Below are 19,113 nucleotides of genomic sequence, written 5' to 3'. Positions count from 1 at the left end.
GTATGTAAGTTTATCATGGGACAACAGGCCCGGTGTAGTAATTACAGGCCAAAGGTAGGTCCAGGGAATAATTACATATCATTTCATGGTCGGGCCTCTGAGACTAAAACAAGGCCTTCTGCAGGTTATTTGAGAGGACCAGACCTTTTTTTTGGTAATTTTCCAAGTGTGACATTTAATTCCCCAGTGGTTGGAACTGGACTTCCCTGACTGGGGTTTGGTGTAGCATAGTGAAACTATTATGAAAATCAAGGGACCACTCACTGCTGTTATTGTAGGGACTTTGTTAGCTTTTGAGAATTCTTAAAATTGTGTAACTTTTTGCTTGTTGCTCAGTTTGTCCCTCAATCTTTTCTTCTTCCTCAGGTTACAACACAGTGGTGAGGATTCCAGCTGGAGCCACCAACATTGATATCAAACAGGTCAGCTACTCTGGAAAGCCAGAGGACGACAACTACCTCGGTGAGTGTGCTCTCTCTCTCTCTGTGTGTGTCAGTGCAACAATGTGGTTTGAGTCAACACTGTATCAAATTTCAGGTTTTCTTGGGACAGTCAATCCAAAATGGAAGCAGTCCAACCTAATAAGATGTAAACATTACACCCCTTCAGTTCTCATCTCAAAGGTCAATGCCATTATCCCCTAACATGACCATAAACCACCCAGACTTGGTGACCCACAGGTGTAGAGGCTGGCTTTTAATGAAGGAGGGTAGGAGACATAGGACAAACTGTTGTCAAACTGTTTTCATAAAGAAAAGGAAACTATCATTTGTACATTTGAGTGTATATGGAGGAAACGTGGAGGGGCGTTGGTCCATCTGGTCACGGCAAAGAGGGTTTGTTGGGAAAGCAAATGGAGTGTCAGCCCCTGAGAAAGATAAATGAGGCAGCAATAGGTGCTAATTAGAGGCATGTGGAACCCAGGCAGCATGAAAGTGGATATAGGGGTCTAGGGTTAGATGGACCCACCAGGCTCAGAGTGTGTGTGTGTGTGTGTGTGTGTGTGTGTGTGTGTGTGTGTTTCTGTCTGTCGGTGTGTGTGTGTGCGCTTGCACGTGAGGAGAAAGACAGACAGAGAGAGAGAAACAGAAAAGGAGTTGTGCCTTGGTTGTGAGGGCAGGCGCCCATTTTCAGATGGTTCAAGTCAGGTTCAAGATGTTTTAAGTGAGATTGTCAGAAACACATCTGGCAGCGACTCACTGCCATGCTGCTGTGAGAAGCTTGACTCCCGCTGTTGCTGAGTGCTACAACCACACATTGAGTGAGTGGTGTCTATATTAAACATGTCTTGTATTTGCAATGCCCTGTCAATTTTGTCACTCCAGCTGGTACAGTATGTAGAAATGTTTTTGAGAAGATCAATGCACTCGTGACAAAAAACGGAGACTGTGCCTTTGAATTCATGGCTCCTTAACTTAAAAGCTCTCTCCCGTACATTTTAATTACCTGCTTACAATGCTATGGTGCAAAAAGTCTCTGCACACTTCGGGTCCAATGCAAGTATTTGATGACAAGGCCAAGTTTTTCACCGACTAGACCTTTATCAGGGAAAGCATTACACGTATAAAAATGACATTTGCTACGGCCTCTACAGTCACAGATCAGAAGGTTTTGGAGCGATGTAATAGAAAGTGCTCTTCACCGCTATCATCACTACACCAAATGAGAGAATATGCTGAGTTACATTAACTACTTTTAGAATGTATGCTAAGCCTAGAGAGATTTGAAGCTGTTCTGGAAGCTCATGGTGACTTTTAAGACACTTCACTTTCTCCTTTTATTTTCAACCCATCTGTATTAAAACGTACAGGTATTTAGAACAGCTTGTGTACCAGACAACAAACTTAAAGGTCCCAAGGCATGAAAATTTCACTTTTATGAGGTTTTTTAACATTAATATGAGTTCCCCCAGCCTGCCTATGGTCCCCCAGTGGCTAGAAATGGTGATAGGTGTAAACCGAGCCCTGGGTATCCTGCTCAGCCTTTGAGAAAATGAAAGCTCAGATGGGATCTGGAATCTTCCCTTTATAAGGGGAAAGGTTACTTCCCCTTTCTCTGCTTTGCCTGCCCAGAGAATTTGGCCAGCCCATGAGAAAGAGAGAGACATCATGGCTTGCAAACAAGCAAAGCATGGCAGTTGGTCAAGGCCACACCCCCACCCTCCACCTTGCCCCCCCTCTCTCCTCCTCAATAGCATTTAAAGCTACAGAGACAGAAATGGCACATCCTAAGGAAAGCTCATTGTGGGACTGGCTCTAGTGGCTGTAATTCTGCACCAAGGCTGAATTTTGGGAAAGAGACTTCAGATACAGTATTAGGGGACCACTGAGGCCTATATAAAGCAAACAAAAAGCAGCATGTAATAGGACCTTTAATCTTGTAATGTGCTCCCATGTCATGTTAACTCATTTTTGAGTTGACTGTTTAAAGTGATGGTTCGGAGTAATTTCACCCTAGGGTCCTTTGCACCATGATCTCGAGCCAAACACCCCCCCAGAAGCTTTTTTCACCTGGGTCGAACATTGGGAGCGTTAGCGTAGCGTTATCAGCTGAATAGCTTAGCGCAGAGGCTAATGGATCCAAAGTGTCTCTTAACATTACCCCACTAATAATGCCCGAAATGATACCAAACGTCTACAGTAGTACAAATAGGTTATGCGCTCATAAAACGATGGATTGTAAAGTTTGTAAGTACACCAGAAGTTTATGTAAATAACACTTGCCTGCTGGCTTCTGCTCTCTGCTGCTGCTGCTGCTGCTGTTAAGAGTAAGAGTGCTTAGGGACATCTACAAATTACAACACCGAAAAAAGAGATGCAACAAAAATATTTATTAATTTAATGATTAAATAAGGTAATGTCTCCAAACTTACCTCAATTATTACTTGTCTCCTGCTAGTTATACTACAGCACTTACTTTAAAAAATAAGTTAAATTAAAAAATATTTTTGTTGCATCTCTTTTCGGATGTTATTATTTGTAGATGTCCCTAAGCACTCGATCTTACACAGCAACAACAACAGCAGGGAGCAGAAGCCCAACAGGCAAGTTATTTAATAACCTTGTTACAAATTTTACAATCCATCGTTTTATGAGTGCATAACTACTACCTACTAGTGTAGACCTTTGGTATCATTTCGGTATTATTAGTGGGGTAATGTTAAGAGACACTGTGATCCGATAACTAACCTCTAACGGACAGCTGCTACGCTACTCTACGCTAACTCTCCCAATGTTAGACCCAGGATGGCACTTTGGGGGGTCGGCTGACGAGGGTTATGTTGCCGAGGCACAAAAGGACCCTAGGGTGAAATTACTCCGAACCATCACTTTAAGCAAAAAGGTGTAACTTTTTTCTTGAAAATAGGCTTCAGAAGAAGCATCTCCTGGACATCACCAGGCATAACACAACTGTAAGATGTTTATATATGTTAGTAACACTTTACTTGAAGGTATCTACATAAGAGTGACATGACACTGTCATGAACACATGACTCTGTCATGACACAGTCATGACACATCAACCCTAACCCTAACTCTAACCCATAACCATAACTTGTCATGACAAAAACCGAATGACACTTACTATAAGAAGCGTTATCTCATAAACGTTTATGACTTGTTTATAATGTTTATGACACGTCCATGACAGTGTCATGTCACTCTTATGTAGATACCTTCAAGTAAAGTGTAACCTATATGTTTAAGGTCACTTTGTGTGTGGCTGTTTGCACATTTTCTAAGGCTTTTTCTAAATGTATTTACATTTCTCCAAAGTGTCAATGATGACAACCAGAATCTGTAGATCATTGTTGAAACCCCACACTCATCTATAATGAGCTGGCATCCACCAATGTGTAGACCTAAATGTAAACAAATTTGCATAGAGAGACTTAATCACTTACATTGTTACGCCATGCACTCTCAGATTGTAATGAACTGCATGTTTTCTGGAACCAAAGTGTCGAGGGGGGTGGTCGGGGTTTATTTTGGGTTTATGTACTAGTTTGCCAAGTATAAGTGCTTATCCATGTGTTCCTGTGTGTTATTTGTGTGTGTATGTTTATGTACTTGTTTATATTTTCAGTCAGTGGAGGTCCTTTGTTTGCATTACAATGTCAGTCATTAAGAGGAGTCACACAGTCTAACTCCAAATAACTGCAATTTAGTGCCACCAGTGTTTCAACATACCTCCCCTACAACAATGGCTTTGCAGAACAATTAGGTTGGCAACTCAAAGACTGTTTACTTAACATTTAGGTTGAAATAAGAAATGCCACATCTCATAAACATTCCCAAAACCTCAATTCTGCAAGAGCCAAACTCATTTTAGGAAACCAAACATTCCTTCACTTACGCTGAATTCTTATAACAATTTGGAGTTCTGTCTTGTTTATGGTTTGTGTCCGTTTCTTATTCCAGCATTATCTGACAGCCAGTCCAACTCCCTTCTGAATGGGAACTTTGTGGTGGCCATGTTCAAAAGGGAAATCACCTTCAAGGGAACTGTTATTGACTACAGCGGCTCAGACACAAAAGTGGAGCGCATCAACTGCACTGACCGCATCGAGGAGGAGCTCATTCTGCAGGTATTAGGAGGAGGCTTTCTCCTCTTTGTTTTTATTACTATGTTTCCTTTATCAGTTAAATTCCTACTTTAGTTAAACTGTATATTCCTCTATTTTGCAACCTTTAGTCGTGACCTCTATATCTCTCACTGTTTAAGTTTGCTACCTTCTCACTTACCGCCATACTGAGCTAGATCTCTGTTTAAAAGGGTGATATCTCTGTGTATACTTAGACAAAATAAGAAACGCACTGTTAAGTCTTTTGACCTTGCATTTCCCACCATTGTTTCCACAGGTCTTGTGTGTGGGAAACCTCTACAACCCAGATGTCCGTTACTCCTTCAACATACCCATCGAGCAACACAGGGAGCAGTTTGTGTGGGATCCCTCAGGCTCCTGGCTCGAGTGCAACCGCATCTGTCAGGGTAAGACTTCAGCTTGGCTTCCAAATCTCCACACATAGAAAGAAGAATATGATAACTTCTCTTTGGCCTCAGTGAATCTTAAAAAGCTTGACAATTGCACAAAATATCTGGGAGCAGTTATGATGACACACATAAGAACATATTGTATGTACTTTTAGGTCCATAGTTATTTCACAAGCTGCAATATTTTTCCATGTGAAGAAAGGTTTATTTCTGTAGAGGCTTGTGGTCTAATGGACACGCACATTTCACAGCTACTCTTGATATAAACAATACAAATTTACCACGAAAAAAAATCTGTAAGAAGTGTAAAATGTATATGACCTATAATGTGTCTTACATCTCTTATTACATGAAAGTTGAATTACTTGGACAAGGATCTAAGTGTCAGGGCACATTAGGATTAGGATTTCTCTTGCATCACTTACACTCCCCTCTTGATTTAGAAATGTACTCTCTCATCCCTTCCTTCCATAAACCCCCCCTCCTGGGAACCCCAGTGTGACCTTGGCTAATCACACCTTCCCCTTCGCCTGGCCCTTAACCCAACTAAGCCCCTCAGATTTCCCTTAGAAGCAAGCTAGTCAGGCTCCCAGTGGGTCAGAGGGCACAATGGTATCCAGTAAATGGATGTATTTGTGGGGTCTAAGACCGACATGGACATCTAAGGCGGTGTGACGAAGGACTGGATGTTGGAAAGCTGGTCAGACTTGTTAAAGGTGAAGAAATGTGATATTTTGGCAAGCAAAGTGTCCGCCAGATGTTATCTGATTTGAACCCTGCTTTTTCCCATCTGTCTATGTGCATGTGCGCAGGTGAGCGAAGGCGCAAGGTGGTGTGTGTGCGTAAGAGTGATCACCTTGAGGTATCGGACCAACGCTGTGAACATTTACCTCGTCCTGTTTCTGTTGCTGAGCCCTGCAACACTGACTGTGAAGTCAGGTGCGCATTAATGCACAAAGACACACACATGCACCCTCAAAACAAATTCCTACAGAGCACACAAGGCCAAACTTTTTAATATGCATCCTCTCACACAGGTGGCATGTTGCTGGAAAGAGCGAATGTTCTGCTAAATGTGGCCCAGGCTACCGCAGCCTGGATATTCAATGTATGAAGTACAGCCTGACGAAGAGACAGAGTGGGAGGATGGAGGCCAACGCCTGTGGAGATGCCGCCAAACCTCAGACCAGAGAGCCCTGTCATGGGGATTGTCTGCTTAAGAGCTGGCAGTACAGCGCCTGGTCACAGGTACAGCCAGTGGAAGAATTGAATTATATATGCTGGGCGAACTGACAAATAGGGGCATAATTACCAATTGTTTTTGTATTATTTATTATGTCTATATTCCTAATGTCTAAAAATGTACACTATATACTGTATATTATGTGCATTTATTTTTCCATAGTTTCCATTATTCTATGATGTATTATGTACCTTTAATACATAATTTGTGGACCGTAACAAATCTAAATTATTTTTGAAGAATATTTCTGATTTGCACTCTAATTTCATTTTCACAGTCATTTCATTATTGGAGAAAGTACAACATAGATGAACACATGACTGGGCTGAATATGTTTAATGTATTCTTGTAAAACAGTGCTCTAAGACATGTGGACGTGGGAGCCGGAGCAGAGAGTCTTACTGTATGAACAACCTGGGTAGACGGCTGGTGGACCGGGAGTGCAACGAATACCAGAGGGTGGTCACTGAAACCTGCAGCGACCAGCCATGTCCGAAGTGGACTGTTAGCGAGTGGAGTGAGGTGGGAACCTCTCAAGCACATGCATACACACAACCACACTTACAGAAGCAGTAAGAAGGTTTGGATATATCTTTACAAGGAGACTGCAAAACATCAATCTACAAACGTTGACGCACTTAGAGTAAGAAAAAACTAGCCTTCAGTACTGCTTAGCACTAATATAGTTTAAGTCAGGGGTGTGTAATATGATACAGGGGGTGGACCAGAGCACCATAAAATATAATGCAGTTATTAGGTTACTAGCCACATCCAGTGCAGCCCAACATAACAGCCCTGCAATAAATCCTTCTTTATGAAACTTGTTTTTTCGGGATTTATTGACACTGTCAGACTATACTATACTATTAATGTATCTCCATAATAATTTTAGAGGTTTAGTTTAGTTTTTAGGTGTAGTTTAAATTGCTGTTGTATAGTATTACGGTGTTTCTGATATGTTGTTTTCCCTCACTGGCATAGACAATTAGATTGGAAATGGTGGTATGCTGTCAACTATTTTATAACAGGGGAATGTCTGATTTTGAATGTCCACATGCACACACTCACGCATACTTTATATTAAATACTTTTTCTCGACCTTTTCCACCATCATCACACAACCTACCACACACACCTTCCCCACCCAGTGCCTGGTAACTTGTGGGAAGGGGATGAGGCACAGACAAGTGTCCTGCAACGTGGGAGCTGGGGAGGAAAAGCTGAGCGAGCACTTCTGCGACCCGTCCAGCAAACCGCCTGCTGTGGGGAGCTGTGAGCTGCCTGAGTGTGCATCCTGGCAGGTCGGCGTATGGGGAGCGGTGAGTCGTGCAGACACACACACACGCATGCACGCACACACACACACACACACACAGATGAGACATAGACACATCAGGGCGAGGTGACTTGATGCAGTGTGTGACTGAGGAAATGGGTTTCATGTGTGGCTTGCTGTCTAGGAGTTTGACTTATATCTATTACGTGTGTGTGTGTGTGTGTGGTGTGTGTGTGTCGTCACAGAGGGAGAATGTGGTGTGTAGCAGGGATGGTGTATATGTCTGTGTGTGTGTGTGTGTGTGTGTGTGTGTGTGTGTGTGTGTGTGTGTGTGTGTGTGTGTGTGTGTGTGTGTGCAACCTGATATACCTGCGAGTGTGCTCTGACTCCAGCTGCCATTTCCTCCATGGTGCTTTCACTTTGCCCTCATATCCTGTCAGACTAAACCTGACCCACAGTGCGCACGTATATACACACACACACACACACACACACACACACACACACCTTCCTTTGCATTCAAATCTCTGTGTAGGGTTAAGCACAAATTGAATGAAACATGTATGAATGGTTGTCTTTGGCCATTCATAGTCTAGTTTATACATACGTATAGTTTATATATACATATATACATGGATCTAATGGCCTCCCACATACGTTTGTATGAAGTCAGATTGTGGTATTTACAGAGCTGGAATATATTGGTTCGTTAATGCCTGTGTAATTATAATTTGCTGCTCAAATAAACCTATCCTGTGGCACTTCCTCTCATGTTGTACACGAATGTGGTCGGATTGCCTCGTGTGCGAGTTAAGAATTGGGTAAAGGGTCGAGTTAAGACTGTTGATGTGTATGTGAATGCATGTGTCCGTAGGTGTGTGTGTGTGTGTGTGTGTGTGTGTGTTGTGTGTGTGTGTGTGGCGTGCGTGCGTGCGTGCGTGCGCGTCGTGCGTGCGTGCATGCATGCATGTCAGAGTCTTACCCAGGCTCTGCTGAGCTGAATCTTGAATGAGGCCCCGTCTAAGATATCAACCTTGACATACTTAGATAGAGTTTGAGATAACTTGCGGTTGACTAAGCTTCTCTCTTTTTGTATTCATGTGTGTGTATATATGTGTGTGATTTTGTCTTTCAGTGTGCAGTGACCTGTGGCCATGGTTACCAGATGAGAGCTGTTAGGTGTGTGTCGGGGAACTACGGTGACACAGTAGACGATAGAGAGTGCAATGCTGCAGCGAGGCCTAGAGACAGTCAGGTAAAAAAGTGATAATAACTGCTCATACACTCTCCAAACTGCTCAAATAGCCAAACGTTCAGTATTCAAGGTTCACCCTTATTTGTACCGGAGCCTATGATTTGCTCTTGGGGTAAAGAAATAAAATGCAAGTTATAAAAGAAAAACACCATTAAATGGTTTATACAGGATTGAATGCAGATGTTATATACATCATCTGAGGTCAGGACGTAAACAAGATACAAGGCTCATTATAATTGGTTATAAGGAAATTTTGCTTGGTTAAAGTTTTTTTTTGTGTCCAATAAGTTTACAATAAGCAGGGCCCTCTTGGACAGTTATAAGAATATGCCTCCCCTAATATAGGTTCAAGGTTAATTTATTATCATTATACAACACAGGGTTGCACGAAGAAATGCAGTTGTAGTCCCATTATGCTACACAAGAAGAAGAAAGAAGAACAAAAGAAAAACAGTAGTGCATTCCTTGGAGTGCATTTTTTGAATTTGCATCAGGAGAAATGTAAACAGTAGCAACATAAACACTGGTGAATGTTCTGGGCAGATAATATGGCCGGCATTTTAACATAAAAAATTTGACTCTGCTGCAGCTGGAACAGAGGTCGATGAGAGCCGTAGGACTGAACCAAACAAACTAAAAGTTGTGGGCCAATAAACCAATACAATGAGATGCTATAATGCTTCGTAGAGCTGACTGGAACTGTAGAGTGAGGTGATAATGCTTAGTGGGTCCCATGTTGATATAAAAATATTGATTAGTTCAGCTTTAAATCTCCGGCTTGATTTTTGCAGAGAGTTTTGAGCCTTAAAACATCACTAAGGGGTTATTGAGCACAAGAACTGCTAGACCATCCAGCAATTTAGGTGGCTTAGAACATTGCTTCTCAAACTTGTTACACCACGTACCACTTCAGAAAATATTAGGCTCTACCACCATGTACCACCATTATGGCCACGTTAAAATAGAGTAGCATAGGCATAGGTCACAGCCACGCTGTACTTCCTCCATCCCACTCCAACTGAAGCCAAAATTGAGGTAACTCGGGTCATATCTCCTTACTGTTTTGCATCATTTGCTGCCAGCAGGTGCTGTGGAGACTTCACTGCCACTGCTTAAGTAGCGACTAGCACTTGTGGTCGTCCACTATAGTTTCAACAGGGCTGCTCAAAATATGTTCCTCCTCATCCACACTTCTCTTCCTAATAGTTAAAGTTTGGAGCCACAATTGCATTCATCTTACCTCTGCTTACTATCTTGCGTACACATCTCGTAACTAATCATGGAATGTAATTATGTAGCAAGCTGATATCGAAAAAAAAAAAAGATTACACTTTTAACTTTTAACTGATCATAGTTTAAGTATTATTATTGGAAATGTTGTAGTATTTCTATAGTATTATGTTTTTAAATTCATTTATTTCATTTTTTTTAAATATGTCAGGGACTCCATCCGCGTACCTAGAGGGAGCTCGCGTACCACCAGTGGTACTTGTACCACAGTTTGAGAACTAGTGGCTTAGAGGATGAGGAAGACATGCAGAGCCAACTCATTGCTTCTCAACTCCCATTCCTTGTGAGCAACGATTTAAACTTGGCAATGTAGATCTAAAATCAAGCATGATTTAGCAACCCCATCTTTTTGTTTCAGGGTCACTTAGAATCTGATTCCAGTGGATAATTGAGGTTAAATTTGACAGCTCAGTGAGTGACCGCATTCGTTCAGTTATTTGGATGTTTTATGTAAGGAAACCAAATAAGTGTCAAGGTGGACACGGACCATAAGGCTGCAGCACACATTACCTGAGTGGTTTGTACATAAGAGCTCTTAGACCCTGACGGACACAAGGATGGGGACAGAGAGTGTTGAACATTTCGGTCTCCAGATCTGTCTCAGTTGTTGGAATCGAGGTCACCACAATATGGACAGGCATTGTATAAGCCGGGTCTACAAGCTTTGGGTAATGGAACTAAACAATAAACGTAAAGGTTTTAATTTTTTTTTCTTTTTTACAGCTGGAGACATCCTCAACCTGGATCTTTGCATCCAAGGGAGTGTGTTTAGAAATATTTTTGTTTCAATGCAGTGATGTATGACTCACAATAATTAATAATTTTACTATATTTGCACATTGTTGTTTTTTGTAGGACTGTGAGATGCCGGCGTGTCCCTGGGCTTCTCCGGTACAAAGCACACCTCGTCCTGACAACTCCGCTCAGCTCCTGACTCAGTGGAGATATGGCTCCTGGACTGCTGTAAGGAAACAAATTGGGTTTATTGGGTCCATCGGAGCATATTACCGTCTGTGGGTTTACCTTATACAGTCCAAAGAATATACACAAGTGATGTGGTTTTTGTTGAATTGTAAACAAATTCTTGTACTGTTATGTTCATCTTCCCATGTATGTGTGTGTGTGTGTTTTTCTGTTTCTGTGTGTGTTTGATTGAACAAAACCACACTCCAGTAATGATCGGTCTTCTGCATGTGTGTTTGCAAATATTAGGTTGACATATTCAACTTTATTGTATATCCCAACATTCTTCCATTGTACAGGACCATGATCCTCTTTGGCATTGTCTCTTTTACCCCCTGCTGCATCTACAATCTACACACACACTTACATGCATACACATATACGGACACACACACAGGCTCCACTGTCTGGGCTGAGAGGCCCCTCTGTCTCTCTGATACTTTGCATTGTTACTCGTCACAAATGAAAACCAGATTTCATCTAAACACAAGTCTACGGTTTCTAAGATTGAACCCCGTCTGTCAATGTGAAAGTCAGTGTGAGCTCACATGTCAAAGAGGCCAGCGCCAGTGTGGTCTTACAGACACAAACACATACTGTAATACACACACCACATGCACACGTACACATGCATACATTGCCCCCAAGCAGCGGAACTGCCATCCTCTTTAGAGAGTCATTGATATGAGAGAGATATTAACATGCCTGTTTGAGCTGGAACCATTTGATTGCATTAGGTATTCATCCCCTCAGAAATGTTTACTACTGACACTAAATTTCCCTTGAGATGGCAGGCGTACAGCTATAGAGTGTAAGCAGGTGAAAGTTGATCAGGGAGTCATTTCAGGACACCAGCAACAGTAAAGAAAAGCATTTATCAGTCTGAGAAATGTAAGTCTACGACATGTCTGTTATTTCTTACAACATGAAATCATGATGTCAGGAAGTACTATTGAGCTGCAAGAAATCCTCCTCTACAAACAAGCAAAAAATTGCATAATCCAGAGGAACTTGCTAGCATCAAACAAACAACCCTAGACAAAAGTCTATTTGTCAGATCAAGAACATTTTCCTTGAAACACGTTTAATAATTCAATGCAAATTGTGCTTGACAAGATTATTTCTAAATTTAAAAAAAAGAAAGATTTAATCATAGAAAAAAAAAAAAAAAAAAAAAAAAAACTTTCTTGTATTGTTTTGCATTGTGGTGGGAAAACTTCTCAACTCACAGGAGGTGATAGAAAATATTCTTACTGCACAGAAACATGAATCAAAGATTTTGTATCCTTTTATAAGAAACAAGGAGCCATTTGGTAACTTGACATTTTACATAATTGCAGCTTACCAATGTCACTTTATACTATACAATATCTAGGTAATTATATGTCTACTACAGGTACTATAGACCCACAGATACATGATATATATTGTATACAGTATATAGTATGCTCTCATTACCATTGTGGGCTGCCACTTCGCAAACATTTGTGTTGTGCATTGTCTAAACAGTGGCACTCTACCTAATTATGTTGTGTCAGGATAAGTAAAATGCAGCTAATGGCATCATTTTTAAAAACACACAATACAAAAAATTATTTATCTTTATATTTATTTAAATATTTATCTCAGCTTTTGCTTGTATCTGCATGTACTTCAGTGCTCGGTGTCCTGTGGCAAGGGGAAGCGGGCGCGTTATGTCAGCTGCAGAGATGCCCAGGGAGGGGTTGCTGACGAGTCACACTGCGCCCTTCTGCCCCGGCCCCCCGAGTCCTCCGCCTGCTTCAGCCCCTGTGGCCAATGGCGTGCCGGGGAGTGGTCTCCTGTGAGTAAAACATCCAACACTGTGTCCAATCAATACAGCTGTTATCCACTTCAGAGACTTTCAGTAATTACTCAGTTTATTCTTCCCCCAATGTTAAAATCACTGTGAAACAAATTGGGCATTTGGTACGGCTATGATCTTGGACAGTTAAGTATTGACTTGTGAATGTCAGCATGGCAAGAGCCAAAACTCTGGATGATGTCACTAAAAGACCAGTGGTGGGATTGTTTAGCTGGCAGTTAATGAGCCAGGGATGAGCTACAGATACTTTTCATGATCTTTTAATCGAGAGTTCATGTGAAATTAAGTCGTTTTAAATATATAAGCCCAAATTAAGAGAGGACAAAGTCTTAAGTTCATTAAATTCATGTCATATTTTGTATATCTCTACTCATGTTGTATTCACAGATACAGACTCATGGGCAGGCAATCTCCACTAACATCACGTAGCATCACATCAGTTTAGTACACAGTTCTCATAGCAATGCAGACCATAAAGTTGAGTCCATACTTTAAACAAAACTTCTACCTTCAACTTCTACCAAAGTGAATTGTCAAAATTAGAGGAACATAATTATTATTTTCCAAGATTGTTGAAATTATTATTTGTTTATGAAATTGACAGTCCTCTTCCCTCACCTTGGCACTCTCTTCCCTGTCCCAGTGTTCAGTAACTTGTGGCGTTGGAAGAACCACCAGGCAGGTGGTCTGCTCTAACTACCACCAGCCAGTGGACCAGTCTTTCTGCGACCCGGATGAGAAGCCTGCGACAGAACAGGAGTGTACCGCTGCACCCTGCTCTTCTATCTACCACCGTCAGCGTATCAATGATCAGCCCTACGAACATCCCCAGGACCCAGGACGCCATCCTGGGCACAGCAGCTGGAATGTGCCCTCAGCAGACAACCAGTGGAGGACCGGACCCTGGGGCGCAGTATGTTCAGCATGTGATCTTTGGGGAAATAGGGCTATGCAGAAGTATTTTGTCTTGTGGTAGTATAAGTTTAGAAATTCCAGTCAGAAGTTGCGTCATTTACTTGTCGTGTTCAGGAAACCAATGAAGATCTTCACATGGAGCCTTATAAATATTTTTTATTGGCACACAACATTTTACTTTCGTTAGTTTTTTTTATGTAAAGCCAGCATTATACATAATATGTCATGAAGGCCTGTAAGTGTCTGTCTGTAAACACATTCTTGTGAACACATTCACTTGGAGGTAGCAGATGTTTCCTTTTCCCAGGGCAGAGGGCCATACATGGTAAAGGACTTTACAAACAGCACCAAGGGACAGATTGAAATGCATACTAGGGACTGCAGAGTGTATGTATATATATATATATATATATATATATATATATATGTATGGGTGAGTGTATAGGCTGAAATTGATTGGCCATGAACAATCTCAAATGGTTCTGGGTAGGTTCCTAATTATCTTAATGTCCTTGGCCTTGGTCGTAAAAAGCAGGCACAATATTTTTTTGTCAAGTTCATTAATTATTTGCACTTAACTGTGTATGGTATTTTCAGATCTGCAAGGAATCTGCTTGTGCCAAAATAGATGTATTGGTGCAGTTGGGGTTGTGTCTCCTGTGTGTAGTTTTGTTTTCATGGTGCTAATTTGGCCATGTATTTTGCCATGAAATTGCCCTTGTGTACCAACACAAGAGCAAAGAGCTATTTTTGGTTTTACACGGTAGAGGTGCAAAATAGTAGCCTCATGAGACCGTCCTGATCTTGCAAGCTCCAGTTTTCCACTCACAGATCAGTTTGGCATCTTGAGATAGAGAAAATTTGGAGCCGTTCGCCAAATGACCAACCAATCAGCGTTGGTTTTGAGGCGAGTTTAGGTGTGACGCAACGAGAAGCGACTGTTCAGTCTAAACAACATGGCAGCTTCCACGGGTAAATGAGCGTAGCTATCGCACAAGTTTTATCCAAATTAGAAAGTATTCCTTCATTGAAAGAAGAGCAAAAAACGGCACTGGAGACTTTTCTCGGAGGAAAAGATGTTTTTCTGCTCTCCCGTTTAGTTTCGGCAAGAGTGATAGACAGATGGTTTATCCAATCAGCTAACCAGTATTTCCGCCCCTTCCCAAAAGTTCTCCAACAGAAAGTTCCCAGATGGATATGCCGAGCAAATGCGAAGCAATCCATCTGACGGAGTCAGGTTAGCAAAATAGACCTTAGAACCTATTCATAGGTAGCATGCGTTTAAGTCATGGATGATTCTTTTTTTAAATATTAATGTCACCCAAAACCACTTGTAGGATGCAGGAGGGCCTTTTTAGTTGATTAAATCTTCGTAGCCATATAAGTATATGGTATGTGCTCTTTCGCCCCGAGTGTGTGCTTTCACTTGTGCTTATGCACCGTTTCATGAAAACAGAGCCCAGTGTGTAGTTTTAAAGAGAAAATCTGCTCTTTGCTAGATGATAATTGACAACATTTGTCACGTAATGTTTCTGTTTTTCATTTAATTCCCCTAATAAGCACAATTCTGTTAATAGATGGCTGTTACTCCATCAAAAATACCTGGTTATTATACTGTGAAACTCTATTTTATTGATCAATGTTATGTTTGTTAGAAGGATAAAATGTTTTGTGGGGTTTTATCTTGTTTTTCTGAAAGCCATGAGGCGAACATTGTTCTATTTTGTGAATTCGTCCTCCCCAGCAGAGGCATTCATCTGAGTACACTGTTCAGTCTCACATAATGAACTTGACTGGAAGCGTGCTGCTGTTCAGGCTCACTCTGCGCTGTCCTCCCTCATATATAGAGAGCATTGAATGTGCTCACCCCCAGTGACAGTGGGGATGTGTCATTTTAATTGGATGCAGAGCGTACCTACTGCTCTGTTCAAGGCTGTGTTGTTCAGTGTTTGAGATTGTCCTACATGGACTGATGTTTTCCATCTTTGGAAGACAATTTTGAACAGTGCAGCTGGACTCGGTCTTGGCCAGACTCAGGTAAATTCAGCATAACAGGTTGTGTATTGTGTTTGTGTGTGTGTTTTGTATATGTGCGCCTGCATATTTCTGGTTTGTAAACACTGAAATCACAGTATTTTATTCAGTGAAATCCTTGACCACGCATGTTAGATGTTAGATTTTTTCAAAACTTTTCCTGACAACTTTAAGGACATCACATCCACGTTGGCCGAAAACCTGAGCATGGGGAACTGTAGGATACAGTCAAAAGCTCCAGAAAAAATGAGAAAGAGAAGGTTGAGTTTAGAATATTTAACATAGCTAATAATCTACACATGGCAAAACTAAAATATATGTCCATTCCACCTATACCAATCATCTAACTAAGAAATTGTGTTTAATTACTCATACTAGGCCTTTCATGCAAAGTATCTGTTGCACCTTTGTGTGTGCATGTGTTGTAGTCCTCATTGCCACGCTGTGTGCTCTGCAGTGTTCCAGTACCTGTGCCGGAGGCTTCCAGAGGCGAGTGGTGGTCTGTCAGGATGCTGATGGACGCAGCAACAGCTACTGCGATGAGAGGGTCAAACCTGCCGAGTCCAAGAGCTGCGACTCTGGGCCCTGTCCTCTGTGGAACTACGGTGTCTGGGGAGAGGTGAGGTTATATTTAGAGTCTGAAATGCATTTTTTTGTCATTATCTTCCACTTTTTTTTCCCCACACACCTTTTGTGTTTCATCCTTATCGTCTGTTATGTCTTCTCTGTCTGTATGTCTGTCTCTCTCTTATCACTTGTTATACAAAAACCAGGCATTTGTCCAATCTCAGTCTGAAACAACTGTTCGTTAGGTTAGTTAGGTTAGTTAGGTTACTGGTGTTATAAAGTCAGTGCTGAAACAGTTCAGAAATGTCCCACTAAATTATAATTGAATACATAATTTTTTGTTTGCGAACCTCAGTGTACCCAGACCTGCGGTGGAGGAAGGAGGACTCGCCTGGTGGTTTGTCAAAGGCCTAACGGCCAGAGGCTAAACGACTACAACTGCGACATCCTGGACAAGCCGCCCGACATGGAGCAATGCAACCTGCAGCCCTGCCCAGGCTCTGCCACCTGGCACCGCCGACCATGGAAGCCGGTACGATAGTACTTACTCATTTTCCTCCAACACTTATCTTCCTCACTGAGGGCGCGTCACTGTGAGTAGACATGGTGTGTGCTAAAATGACTTCAGATGTGTGTACTGAGTGTGTTTTTAGCCTAAAACTGTAGGAGATCCTGAAGTGAACGCTGGGTATCTAGCGCCACTGTTGGCTAGCCATCTCCAGCCCACCCAGATGGGCCCTGCAGTGGCATGGTGCTGATTAGAATCAAGAAAAACCAGAATGCTGCTCCACTAAGGGATTCAGTAAAAACACATGGATCCCATTTTGAGTCAAGACTAATTTAAGACCTATAAATCAGGACAGTGTTGTCCAACAATGCCATATATGTGTAGAGGCATAACTCTAGAAAATATTTATTTCATATATGAGGCGTGAAGTAAATGTTCTTTGTTGTTATTGCTGTCTTCACCTTGTATCCGAAGTACACAAGTGTATATTTGTGTATAAGAGTTAATATTATGACCTTTTAATGAACAGCAACACATGACTGACGGTGTATTTTGTATGTGTATCTTTGTACAGTATGATTTAATTTTTCAAGTAGCTGGTTTTCGTTAATGAATATTCTATTTAATATTTTTGCTGGTGCTCTTGGTCAAACCTCTCGTATCTCTCTATGAGTAAATACAGTTTGTACAGAGGAAAATATTTTCAAACCATGTTTCATTTTTATTTTTGATAATGTGTTTTTTTTACTAAAGTTGAAATGCAAAACGGCTTTATCTTTGTCAGAATAAACAATTTTAAATCATCTACATTGTCACAAAAGTAAACAAAATTATAAACAAAAGATAAAAATACATCTTAAAAACAATATCTCAAAACTTAAAAGTACTGTACGTGCCTTAAAATGCAGAATGATTGAAAAATAAGCCTTATACTGTGGGAAGCATTATTCATAAGATATTAATTGTTATTTTAAGTTTTAATAAAGTATATTGTACAATATATGATGTAATCTATATCACGTAGGAAAACAGGCATAAATGCTTATAAACTACACTGTAATTACCATTTATACATCTTTCTTCACCTGGTTCTTACTTTATGTACAATCAAGCCATTGGGCACACTCAATTGTTTTTGTCAGATGTCACAAAAACAATGGTTTGTCAAAATGAATCATGTTGTCGAAAATGGTTGGCACTTTGGATTTAATCCTAACGTCATATCTGTGAAAGGAAGTAAGTCTGAGGTTTAATCCAGTTGTTCTGCAAACAGCCACATGAACAAAAATGGCAACTTTAAAATGCAATGTATGGTCATATTGATATTCATTATGATAAGGTGCTATTAAATTTAACATTATATAATGGTGCATTGCCGGTATCAGGGAGATAGAGTTTTCATATTTCCAGGCTTAGAATAGTCAGTAATTTTTGTTATCATTGGACCGTTCTTTTTCAGCTTTCATCGTTGTCCATAAAACAAACTAAAGCACACAGATACCTCCTTATAAAGTTTGTGTCATTTGTTGCTGTGTCTCTTTATTCCTTTGGCTAGTTTTTGTATTTCTGAAGGATTTTCTTTTTTTAAATGAAACTTATTTATTTGTTTACAATAGATTATTAATTGTTGCAGCTTTAATGTTTTGTTCCAGTTTAGATTGATGTAACACTTTACTTGAATTATTTGTCATTATAAACAGCACCACTACTGGTTGGGGCCTTTTACAGTATACAAGGAGAGTACCTGTTTGCCACTTTTGCCAGTGTCTGCAGTAATATGACCTGATCAGTGATATCAACATGCTATTCCAAGGGCAACTATATAGGCTTATGGGTAACAATCCTGCATGAGTGGCTTTGGTCCTGTTGTATTGAGTCACATACATTTTCAGATTCTAAGGCCAGCTTTGTTTCCCATCTGTACTTAAAACATGCTACTGGGATAGGCTAGCATGTGGAAACTATAAATGCTTGTTGGGAAGTGCAGATTTGATCTTAATAATATGGTCAAAGGAAGCTGCTCTTATCGCTTTGAGTTGCCTTAAAGAGCACCTTAAACCCTTCAACTTGCTGCAGGAATGTAAAGGTACAATCCAGGGTGTGCCAGTACAGCATGACATCGCTGATAGGCGTGGTTACAGGTGCAATTAGGCAGTGAAATACTGCTAGAAAGTATCAAGTTACACTTTAAGGTCATTTAGAGTTTGACAGCCATATGACGACT

General features: G+C 40.9%; 1 protein-coding gene across 1 annotated transcript in view; it reads left to right on the top strand.

Moving 5' to 3' along the window:
* LOC120563465 (A disintegrin and metalloproteinase with thrombospondin motifs 20) overlaps nucleotides 1–19,113 on the top strand; it is an 86,095-nt gene that overhangs the window by 44,833 nt on the left and 22,149 nt on the right. The window contains exons 16-28 of the mRNA XM_039807628.1: nucleotides 367–462; nucleotides 4,422–4,588; nucleotides 4,863–4,992; nucleotides 5,808–5,934; nucleotides 6,033–6,243; nucleotides 6,596–6,760; nucleotides 7,387–7,557; nucleotides 8,650–8,769; nucleotides 10,915–11,022; nucleotides 12,680–12,844; nucleotides 13,509–13,778; nucleotides 16,272–16,433; nucleotides 16,737–16,913. Of these exons, the coding sequence (XP_039663562.1) occupies nucleotides 367–462; nucleotides 4,422–4,588; nucleotides 4,863–4,992; nucleotides 5,808–5,934; nucleotides 6,033–6,243; nucleotides 6,596–6,760; nucleotides 7,387–7,557; nucleotides 8,650–8,769; nucleotides 10,915–11,022; nucleotides 12,680–12,844; nucleotides 13,509–13,778; nucleotides 16,272–16,433; nucleotides 16,737–16,913 (2,069 nt within the window). The remainder of the gene's footprint in view (nucleotides 1–366; nucleotides 463–4,421; nucleotides 4,589–4,862; nucleotides 4,993–5,807; nucleotides 5,935–6,032; nucleotides 6,244–6,595; nucleotides 6,761–7,386; nucleotides 7,558–8,649; nucleotides 8,770–10,914; nucleotides 11,023–12,679; nucleotides 12,845–13,508; nucleotides 13,779–16,271; nucleotides 16,434–16,736; nucleotides 16,914–19,113) is intronic.

Source organism: Perca fluviatilis, chromosome 8 (assembly GCF_010015445.1).
Source record: "Perca fluviatilis chromosome 8, GENO_Pfluv_1.0, whole genome shotgun sequence".
NCBI lineage: Eukaryota > Metazoa > Chordata > Actinopteri > Perciformes > Percidae > Perca > Perca fluviatilis.
This window is presented reverse-complemented; position numbering and strand designations above follow the sequence as displayed.